At 36.1% G+C, this 11563-nt stretch overlaps 1 protein-coding gene across 1 annotated transcript in view; it reads right to left on the reverse strand.

The window, feature by feature from the left end:
• The window catches only part of BRD7 (bromodomain containing 7), a 57799-nt gene that overhangs the window by 25940 nt on the left and 20296 nt on the right, over nt 1-11563 (reverse strand). The window contains exons 3-5 of the mRNA XM_007947905.1: nt 9173-9302; nt 8772-8829; nt 2124-2268 (exon numbers count right to left, since the gene is read on the reverse strand). Coding sequence (XP_007946096.1) covers nt 2124-2268; nt 8772-8829; nt 9173-9302 — 333 coding nt within the window. The remainder of the gene's footprint in view (nt 1-2123; nt 2269-8771; nt 8830-9172; nt 9303-11563) is intronic.

The following is an 11563-nucleotide window of genomic DNA, read 5'->3' on the forward strand; positions in this document are numbered from 1 at the left end:
TATCGGGACTGTGCTTTTTCAGTTGTTGACCTTGGGTTTGTCAGCCTCAGTAGCCAGCAGCTGTCTGAGAGAAGCAAAGCCTCCAGCTTCAGTGGGCCAGGAGGAGGAGGCAGAGCTGAAGCCTAAGGTTGAGGGGCTTTTCACCCAGCCCCTAGAGCCCTGGCACTCCAAATTGTAAGAGAATAAACTCGTTTTTTAAAGCCATCCCATTTGCGGTATATTCCTGTCAGAGCACCAGTAGGAAACCAAAACAGAATAGGTACTAGATTTCAAAGAATCTAATGAAAAGTTTTAGATATACTCCTCAAAACATCCACGCACACAAAGTTGAAGATACTTTCCGTGCAATTTTAGGTTCACGGTCCCCCTAAAAGCCCTTCCATGGCTTCCCAAAGAACCCCAGGTTAAGAACCTCTGTTACAGATATTCTGCAACATTTCCATTCTGGCAAGAATTATTAGTAATTCTTAATATATGTACATACATATTTGGGGGGAGAGGAGGCAAGTGAGAGGAGACAGAACTCTATGTACTCATACTAAATAACCACTGAGAAGAGAGCATGGAGCTAGAATAATCACAGCTCTGATCTGTCAAGGTCATTTACAGACTCCGTAAATCTTCACTGGATGGGTTTAGGCTTTACTGGACTTTAGTGTAATGATATTTGGTCATTTAAAAAGATGAATGACTGGTCTGCAGACATTTCACACAGTCTTTACTTTAGCAGCCTAATGAGCTGAGTAAACTAATACGTATTATTTCCGACTGCTGAAGTTTCCCCGGGGGGAAAAAAAAGTCATGTAGAAAACTTCAAAGAGTTAAAAATACTTTCATTCAATTATGATAAATCTTAACCCACTTTGCTCAAAAACCCTTAGGGGACACACTTTTCTTTCTTGTCGTAAGAGAAAGATCACAGGAAAACCCTTTATGAAAGAAAAAAGAATGGAAATGTTTTTCCATTAAGCAAAAACAAGGTCAGAAATATGCTGGGAAAACAAAACAGTGCTAGCCAAATTTTCACCTGTAATAAAGCTGGGAAAAGTTTCCATATCTCTGAATATGAGAGAATATAATTCAGGTTTTTCAAAGCAAGAGAAATACATCTACACACTTGGTGACAGAATTAAATACTGGTGTTCTTCATAAATTTTAGCTGATCCACATGTGGAATTAAAAAAGACAAAGTAAAGATAATATTTAGTTTTATTTTCCTTCTGTAATTAATTAGAGCCTAGACTTTAGGTCAAGTGAGCTCTACAAAGTTCATGTGGAAAAGTAAGGGTAAAACAGACATTACCTGAACCAATTAAGTTTGCACTGGCTTGATACAAAGCCAATTTTTTTAAAAAGATGGTTTTTTTCTCTTTGGAAAAATAAAGTGTACTCCTGATAGCAACACACAACAAGACTCACTAAGGATAGAAAAATCTTTAACTATAACATTAGGCATATATATATACTATCTTTAGGGTCATATGTTCTTTACTTAGTAAGTTTCCCAGGCCCCTTGGCTTTCTAAAAGCTGAAGAAAATATGCTCAACAAATACAGCCTAAGCGAATTTAGGGAGCAGTCGACTTACATCAAACTAGAAAATATAATTAAACTGATGTTCAGTATTTCTGGATAAGTCAATTTGTTCTATTTTATAAGACACATGCACACTGTAAGTCTAGAAACAGAAAAAGAAATTACACTAATTATACTTTCATTTAAGTAAACATCTTGCCTGTAATGACGAGAAGTTAAAAATGTAACACCATCTCTTTATTTTAAAGGCTGGGAAAATATATTTTAAAATATATATGAAATTCAAAATTTCACTAAAAACAGTCAAATACAGCAGATGGCTTATTTCAACTGGTTTTCTATCACTGAGCTTATAAAAAGTTTTCTAAGACAGAAAAACACAGATTTTGGATACTGATATAAAGTTAAGTCTTTGCAAAATAAAAGGTCAATCTGAAATATTCTGAACATTAGACCTCCAGATTTTTACGAAGTTTTTTTGATATGTAAGATCCAAGAGTTTGACTCTCAAGTGAATAAAGCGGTGAGAGTTTTATTCAGTACAAGTGCTCAGTCATTCTCCAATCGAAATAGAAGTACTTTAGTTACCTTTAGTTCTTCTATGGACTGATAGTCATTGTTCTTGATCTTTTCTTTCATGGTACTAAAATCCATTGGGTGTTTTATGATCATGGAGTAGCCGGGAGCAATAAAATCAGTCACAGGAAATGAAAAGAAAGCACTTGGGTCTTTTCTGTGAAGATATGAAGAAAGCAATTTTGTATCTTATTTCTACTACAAACCAATCTACGGGTCTAGGAACAGAAGTCAGAGAAAAACTCTTTAGACACAGAAACAATCTGTAGTATGCTAAGACATTTTTCACTGAAAATTGAGGGAAAGACTTTAAAGACTAATAACTATTTTATAACAAGGTTACGAGGTTTTACACACTAGTTGTACCTTTAAGACAGAGAACTTTTCTTTTTCCATACTGATGTCTAATATGCTTGGACTCCTGGTGGGCTGTAGAATTACTTCATTATGTGTGTATGTATTTTCTCAATGGATACAACTTGCACGTGCATGCACGTGTGTATGCATTAAAAAAACGGGTATTAAGAAAGGTCTTTATAATACCCCTAAGTTTGAGAATCAGTGCATTGTTATAGGTTCTCAATTCTAGCTGCACATTAGAATCACCAGAGGAGTTTTCAAAAAATTCCGATGTATTTGTGGTGGGGGAGGCTCACCCCAGACCCACTAAGTCAGAATACGTTTTCTAAGAGTTTCACATTTAGGTCACTGATCCATTTTGAGTCAATTATCATATATGGTGTGAGGTAGGGGTCCAACTTCTTTTCTCTGTATGTGGAAATCCAGTTGTCCCAGCACCATTTGTTAAAAAGGTTCTTCTTTTCTCATGAATGGACTTGGCACCCATGTTGAAAATCAATTGACTATAACTGTATGGAAGGAGTTCTGATATTGCAGTAGGTAAAGCATCTAAATGCTAACCAGAAGGCTGGTGGTTCAATCCCACCAGCCACTCTGCAGATGGAAGATGGGGCAATCTACTTCTGTAAAGATTTATTGCCTTGGAAACCCAATGCGGGTCACTACGAGTTGGAATCGACTTGATGGCAGTGTTTTTTTTTTTCTTTCTAAATAACTGTATGGGTTTATTTCTAGGCTTTCAAGTTTTTTCCATTAGTCTGTATGTCTCCTTTATGTCAGTATGTCTGAGTACTGGAGCTTTGTAGTATGTTTTGAAATAAGGAAGTATGAGTTGTCTTACTTTGTTCTTTGTCAAGACTGTTTTTGGGCCATTTATAATTCTGTATGAATTTAAGGATCTATTTTTCCATTTCTGCAAAAAAAAAAAAAAAAGCTATTGGGATTTTGATAGGGATTGCATTAAATATGTAGATGGTGGTAGTATTGACATTTTAAGTTTTTGAGTCCGTGAACATAAGATGTCTTTCCACCAGTTTCTTGTTAGTCCCTGTCAAGTTAGCTCTGACTCATGACAATCTGATGCATAACAGAACAAAATGCTGCCTGGTGCTGTGCCATCTTCATAATTGTTGGTAAGTTTAAATCCACTGTTGTGACTACTGTGTGAATCCATCCCACTCAGGGTTACCTTCATTTCTGCTGACCCTCTACTTTACCAAACACGATAGCCTTTTCTAGTCATTAGTCTGATGTGTCCAAAGTGAGCCAAAGTCTTGCCATCCTTGTTTCTAAAGGAGCATTCTGATTGTATTACTTCTAAGATTGATTTGTGCATACTTTTGCCAGTCCAATTTATTCAATATTCTTTAGCAATACCACAACATGAATGCATCAGTTTTTCTTGTCTCCCATTTTTTGCTGTCTAACTTTCACATGCGTATCGAAGTGACTGAAACACCATGGTCTGAGTCAGAGCACCTCAGTCATCAAAATGAGATTTTGCTTTGTAAAATTTTAAAGAGCTCATTTGCCCAGTGCAATATTTTAATTTGCTTTCTTGAGTTCCATGGACATTTAATTATTGATCCAATTAGAATGCAACTGCTGACTTCAACTTTTTCTCCATTTATCATGATAATGTTTATTGGTTGGTCCAGTTGTGAGGATTTTCATTTTCTTCACATTCAGGCATAATCCATACTGAAGAGTCTGTGACTGTCATCAGTGTTTTAAGCAGTCTTCATTTTCAGCAAGCAAGGTTGTGTTATCTGCATACTGCAAGTTTTTAATGAGTCTTCCTCCAATCCTGATGCTGCATTCTTCATCTAGTTCAGCTTTGAGGATTATTTGTTCAGCAGATTGAGTTAGGTGAAAGGATACAATCTGCAACATACTTTTTCCAATGTTAATCCACAGAGCATGCCTTTGTTCTGTTCAAACAACTGCCTCTTAATCTGTGTACAAGTTCCATATGAGCAAAGCGAAGTGTTCTGAAATTCTCATTCTTTTCGTTATCTATAATTTGTTATGAGCCACGGTTGGATGCCTTCATGCAGTCAGTAAAACACAATCAACATCTTTAATATTTTCTGCTTTTGGCCAAGATTCACCCGACAGCAGCAATGTCAGCTGAGTCAGAATGGACATGACGGCAACTGTCAAGCACAAAGCTCCAGTACTCCTGACGGCAACATCAGCACCCTTGTTCCACACTCCCTTCTGAATCTGGCTTGAACTTCGGGCAATTCCCTGTTGATGTATGGTTACAGGTGTTTTTTAATTATTTGTAGCAAAATTTTGCTAGCATCTACTATTAATCATACTTTGATAATTTCTTCATTGTTTGATCATCTTTCTTTGGAATGGGCATGAATATAGATCTCTTCCAGTCAGCTGACCAGGTAGCTGACTTCCAAATTTCTTGACATAGGTAAGTAAGTGCTTCCAGCGTTGCATCTGTTTGCTGAAACATCTCATTTAGTATTCCATCAATTCCTGGAGCCTTTTTGTTTTGCCAGTGCCTTTTGTGCAGCTAGAATGTCTGTCTTCATTACCAGTGATTCTTGACCACATACTAAGTCCTAAAATGTTTGAATTCACCAATTCTTTTTGGTACAGCGACTGTGTATCCCACCTCCTTTTGATGCTTCCCATGTCATTCAGTAACGCAACTGGAGGCTTGAATTTTCTCTTTAGTTCTTTTAGCTAGAGAAATGTAGATCATGCCTATTGTTTTTTGGTCTTCTAACTCCAGGTCTTTGCACAATAACTGTGCAAAGTTATTTGTCAAGTAGTACAGAGTACTTGACAGAGGCCTAATCTAGCCTTCTCAAAGCACCCTTTGAAATCTTCTTTTCAGCTTTTACATCACCATTTCTTGCATTTACTTTGGCTAATGTGCACTTAGCAGCACATTTCAGATTATCTTCTTAAATTCATTTTGGTCTTTTGCTATTTCATGTATTTTTAGTGGCCTTGTATTTTCTTTTAAGTACGATACCCTTAACATCTTCCTACAACTCTTCTGGTCCTCAGTCATTGGTGTCCAGTGTGTCAAAAATCAGGTAAGATGTATTCAAGGTTGTACTTTGGCACCCATGGCCTTTCTTTGCTTTTCTTCAACTTGAACTTGCACATGAGCAAAGGATGGTCTGTACCACAGTCAGCCTCAGCCCCTAGCTTTGTCTTGAATTGTCATACTGAGCTTCTCTATTATCTCTTTCCACAAATGTAGTCAATTTGATTCCTGGGTAATCCATCCGATGAGGTTCACATGTATAGTCAGGTCTTTTAAATTTCTTTCAGCAATGTTTTTTAGTCTTCAGTATATAATTCTTTTACTTCTAAGGTTAAATTTATACCCACATAGTCCTTTTGAGATGCTACTATAAATGAAATTATTCTCTTAGTTTCCTTTTCTGATTGTTCACTGGTGGTGCATAGAAACACAACAGATTTTTGCATGGTTAATTTGTAACCTGTAACTTTGCTGAATTCATCTATTAGCTCTAGTAGCTATTTTGTGGGTTCTTTGGGATTTTCTGGATATAGAATCATGTAATCTGCAATTAGAGATAATTTTACTTCTTTCCTGATTTGGGTACCTTCTTACTTCTTTTTATTGCCTAATATGCCTTCACTAGAGTTTCCAGTACAATGCTGATAAAATAAAACAACCAACCAAAGACAACCAGTTGCTGTCAAGTCCCTTCTGACACATGACAAGCCTATTTGCAGAGCAGAACTGTACTCCACAGGGCTTTCAATGGCTGTGACTTTCTGCAAACAAACTGCCAGGCCTTTCTTCTGACTATGTCTGGGTGGGGCTGAACTACCAATCTGGTGGTTAGTAGCTGAGCACTTAACGATATACACTACCCAGGGACACAAAGTCAAGAGAAGTGGTGAAAGCAGGCATTCTTACCTTGTTCCTGACCTAAGAGAAAAAGATTTTAGTCTTTCACCATTGTGTATTATTTTAGCTGTGTGGTTTTAATAAATGCTCTTTCGTGTGGAGAAATTTCCCATCTATTTCTAGTCTGTTGAATGTTTAATCATGAATCAGCAACAACTTTTTAAATATTATTTACTATACTCCAAGCCCAGTGGTTAAGTACTTGACATTATTTTATATCTAATCTTCATAAAAGCCATCAAGGTGGAAGTATCTTCGATTACAAATGAGGACACTGAGGCTTAGAGGAGTTAAGTCATTTGTTCCAGGTCATAACGCTAACAAGAGACAGAGATGGCATCTGAACTCAAGTCTGCCTGAATTTATCTTTAGTCTTCCCAGCAGGATGCCTAAACAGTAAGACTAAAAAATGATGAGAATGAGCAAAAATATCGAGCCTAGAACTTATATGGTCAAACCCATTCTAGTTACCATGAATAACAATACTAATCATCTGTGAAATCCTCTTTTGCAACTATCTTTCAGTGCAAATTATCAACTATACCCCAAAAAATGAGCCATTTCGCTATAGAATCCCATCAGTTTTTTGACCAAATAACGGTATTGCCAAATTTGATCAATTACATTCTTTACCAGTCTTAGCTCTCTGAACCTCACAAATGAAAACTCACCTAATCATTAAGGGTATCCAAAACCCAATTTCATGTTCTAATTCCAAAATGTTAACATCCTAGGACTAAGATATATCTTTTAAAGTATATTTCTTTTAAGGTGACATCATTAACCTACATTACAATTTTATGTTATAAGAAATAAAACTAAAAAGCAGACAAATCACTTTATAGTTATACCTTTTAACTGATATAGAATGCTGAATACACATACATTCACTCTTTTGAGACAAGTAATGAATAATTTATTCAAGTGCAAAGACCAGGGAATCAATTTTCTCAGCTATACTGTAACATCAAAAAAGAAGAGAGGCTGGTAACTTCTGATCTTAATTGCAAAGCTGAACGGGTGCTGAATACAGAGAGCTTTATACACTGACATGGATTGAATTTTGTCTCCCGAAAATATGTGTCAACTTGGCTGGGCTATCATTTTCAGTGGTTTGGTAGTTATTGTAATGATATTTGGCAGGTATGTAGTACTGCAATCATCTTCCATGATGCAATCAGCCAATCAGTTTTAAGGGAATAGAGTGAGATGCAATACCCTTACTTAGGCTACAGTCCTGATTTAATACAAGGGTAATTTCTGTGGGGTGTGGCCTACATCACCTTCTATCTTATAAAAGGAGAGAGAAGAGATAAGAGATAGGGACCTGACCAGCACCAAGAAAGAAGAGCCAGGGGGAGTAGAGTGCATCCTTTGGACCTGGGGTTCCTGTGCTGAGAAACTCCTAGACTCAGAGGAAGACTGATACCAGGACACACGTGTATCTCTAAGGAATGCCGGGCCCACAGATGTTGAAAAGAGACAAGGATCTTCCTCTAGAGCCAACAGAAAGAGAAAGCTTCTCCCTAGAGCTGGTGCTCTGATTTTGGACTTCCAGCTTCCTAAACGGTGAGAAAATAAATTTGTGTTTATTAAAGCCATCCACTTGTGGTATTTCTGGGATAGCAACACTAGATAACTAAGACAGAGGCTCTATCTTGAAAAATTATTTATGATGTACTTTAGGGCTGACCTGTAAGAACAACACAGAACAAAGTTCACTATTAGAATCTGTACTTAAGAACCATTATGTCTTCTGCAAATATACTATAAATGTCTTTGAATTAGAAATTCAAATTATGAGTAAAGGGGGTATCAAAAGAATTATTTTAATGAAGACTGAGTTATTCTTTTTCCCTTTTAAGAACTAAACACTGGTTTAATCTAGACATTGAAGTTTCTAGAACAAATTTCTGCATTTAAAAGAGGGTAAAACATCTTATTTATGGTATTTTCTTTCTTTGTCCTGGTCTTAATAATTGCTGAACACTCAGGGTATGACAGGCATTGCACAAATATACAGAGAGTTCTTAAATCTACTGCAAAACTGGAAATATCTGTATTGTTTATTCCTGGTTTAAAGCTTTAACAGCAGAAACTACTTTAGATATTTAAAAAAAAAAAAAGAGTTGCCATTAAGAGTATTATGTAACAGCCTTCAAGTTGCCAGTTAAAACAAACTAAATGAGAACATCTAAAAGTCAGCCTTTTGGAATACTTCTATTGCCAGACGAAATATTTATCATCTACTTTAAAATGAAGTACACTGGGATCCAGGCCACAAAATACGGCTTTCAGTCGTCAAAAAAAGAGAAGCGGTTTGGATCCTATGTATTTTGCCGCTTCAATCTCTATGTTATAAAAATGTTGGAAAAAATATTTACCTTTGCAATTGCCTCATCAGTTGATTCAAAGCTTCTTGAAGGGGTGTCTGTTCCACTTCTAAAGTGAGGAAGAAGGAAAACACGGTTTTTAAAAGGATGACTCTAGAGAGTACCACGGTTAGCTTATTTTCTTTCTATACAGCTTCTTTTATATCCATTATTAAACATCTTATACATAAATTCCACTTATTTTAGCTATGTTAAAGTATGAGGATATCATTTCAAAACTGAAATTAACTGCTATTTCTTATACAGTAAGACATAAGAAAAAAAAATTAAAAACAAAGCAAAAACCTCAAGTGAAAACTTCCACATTTTCACTTAGAAGCTAAAACCCTGGCTGTGACCCTTAAAGCATTTTCAGCTTCCGCAATCACTGAAGTTAATTCAGTTATTCCAACCTTCTTGCTTGGCTAACGAGCTTGCAAGAGGCTTCTCAGGAGGCAAGTCTAGTCTCACAGGGGCCTGACACTGGAGGTCCTTTTCTGCCTCATTCTCCACACGGTCTCGATCTCGCTTCCTTTTATCTTCCTACAAAGTATAAAGGAATATAATTTAGAAATATTTCAGAATCAATAAATGTACAAATCATTTTAATTTCAGAGGAAAAATAAGATACTACTGAAAGGAAAACAGATGCTAAATAATAAAACCTTAGTGTATTTTACTGCCATCTACTGGAAAATGAGAGAATAACACGTTCATGAAGGGGGGAAAGATAAAAGTTAGAAAAATGATACTATTCACAAGTATTTTATATACACACATATGCACACACATATTATTAGAATACATATATTAGCTATATACAATATAACACACCCAGGAATAAATCTGACAAAAGATGCCAAAGATCTTTATGGGAAAAATTACAAAGCACTACTGAAGACCATAGAAGACCTGAATAAAGGACTGATATGACATTTTTATGAATTGAAAGATAATCAACTCTCTCCAAATTGATCCATAAATTGAACGTAATGCCAGTCAAAATTGTAAAACAGGACTTTTCACTGAGTTTGACAAGCTGACTCTACCTCGAAGAGTGAATGGTCAAGAACAGTCTGAACAATTTTGAAAATGATCACAATAGGACAATTTGGCTTACTAGATATTAAGTATTTGTATAAAGTTGCAAAAATTAAGATCATGTGGCTCTGACAAAGGAATAAACAGACTAACATAACATAGTAGAGAACCCAGAAACAAATCAGTGCACATAAAAAACTTTGGTGTACCACAGAGAAGGCATTATAAATCAATGAACAAGGATGCTGCTGGGACAACTGGTCAACTACGTGGAAAAAGAAAATAAAATTAGATCTCTACATCATACCATATAGAAGCTCTGATGGTGTAGTGCCTAAGGCATTTGACTGCTAACCAGAAGGCTGGTGATTCAAACCCACCAGCCACTCCTAAAGGAAGGTTGGGCAATCTACTTCTGTAGTGACACCACCTCGGAAACCTAAGGAAGGGTGGCTATGAGTCAGATCTGACTTGATGGCAGCGAGTTTGGTTTACATACCATACACATAAATAAATTCCAGATACAGACTTGAATGTGCAAGGCAAACTTTTAAGCTTCAACAAAAGTAGAGAATCTTTATGACCTGAGAGTTGGGAAAGGTTTTCTTACATAAAGCACAAAAAAAATAAATCACAAAAAATTTGATATGAAAATTATAAATTTTGGCACCTCATAAAAACAAATAAAAAACCCAAAACAGTAAAGCTAAAGACTAGTTATATTGTTGTTGTTATGTGCCGTCAAGTCAGACCTGACTCATAGAGACCCCTCCTTGGGTTTCTGAGGCAGTATCGCTACGGAAGTAGATTGCCCCATCTTCCTTCAGAGGAGTGGCTGGTGGGTTTGAACTGCCAGCCTTCTGGTTAGCAGTCAAGTGCCTTAGGCCCTATGCTACCAGAGCTCCCAAAGACTAGTTACAGAGTGAGATAAAGTACTTGAAAACACAAATAACTCATGAAGTGTTAGCAAAGATTACATCTAAAAAGACAACCCAATATAAAATTAGTAAAGTCAATAACAAGTAATTTACAGAAGAAAATAAAAAACCCAAACAACATGAAACATTAATCAAGCTCCCTAGAACTCTGCGAATTATAAAATTCAGACTAGAGAGCATTTCACATCTCTCTAATGTGAAAAAATTCAAATGTCTACAAATGCCAAGTTTTGTCAAAAATTTAGAGAAATGGGATTCTCATTCCTTGCAGATGGGTGAATACACAGGTACAATCACTGGCAGAGCAATTAGCAAGTATTCTCACAAGGAACTGTATACGGATCAAGAAGCAGTTATTCGAACAGAACAAAGGGATACTGCACAGTTTAAGACTGGAAAAGATGTGCAGCAGAGTTGTAGCCTTTCACAACACTTACTAAATCTGAATGCTAAACAAATAATCTGAGAAGCTGATGTTATGAAGAAGAATGAAGCACCAGGAGTGCAGGAACAGTCATTAAAAATAGGCAGATGATATAATCTTGCTTGCTGAAAATGAAGATAGCTTGAAGCACTTACTGATGAAGGTCAAACACTACAGTTTTCAATATGGATTATGTCTGAACATGAAAAAAAAAAAATCCTCACAACTGGACCAATAAACTACATTATCATAAATGGAGACAAAACTGAAATGGTCAACAATTTCATTCTATTTTAATTAATTAATTATCAATTAATCAATGTCTATAGAAACAAGAGTTAAGAAAGCAACAATTATAACACAGTACATAAAAATCATGTTCTACATCCTACTTTGATGAG

This window comes from Orycteropus afer, unplaced genomic scaffold (assembly GCF_000298275.1).
Source record: "Orycteropus afer afer isolate SDZICR_OR568_19922 unplaced genomic scaffold, OryAfe1.0 scaffold00009, whole genome shotgun sequence".
NCBI classification, from domain to species: Eukaryota; Metazoa; Chordata; class Mammalia; order Tubulidentata; family Orycteropodidae; genus Orycteropus; species Orycteropus afer.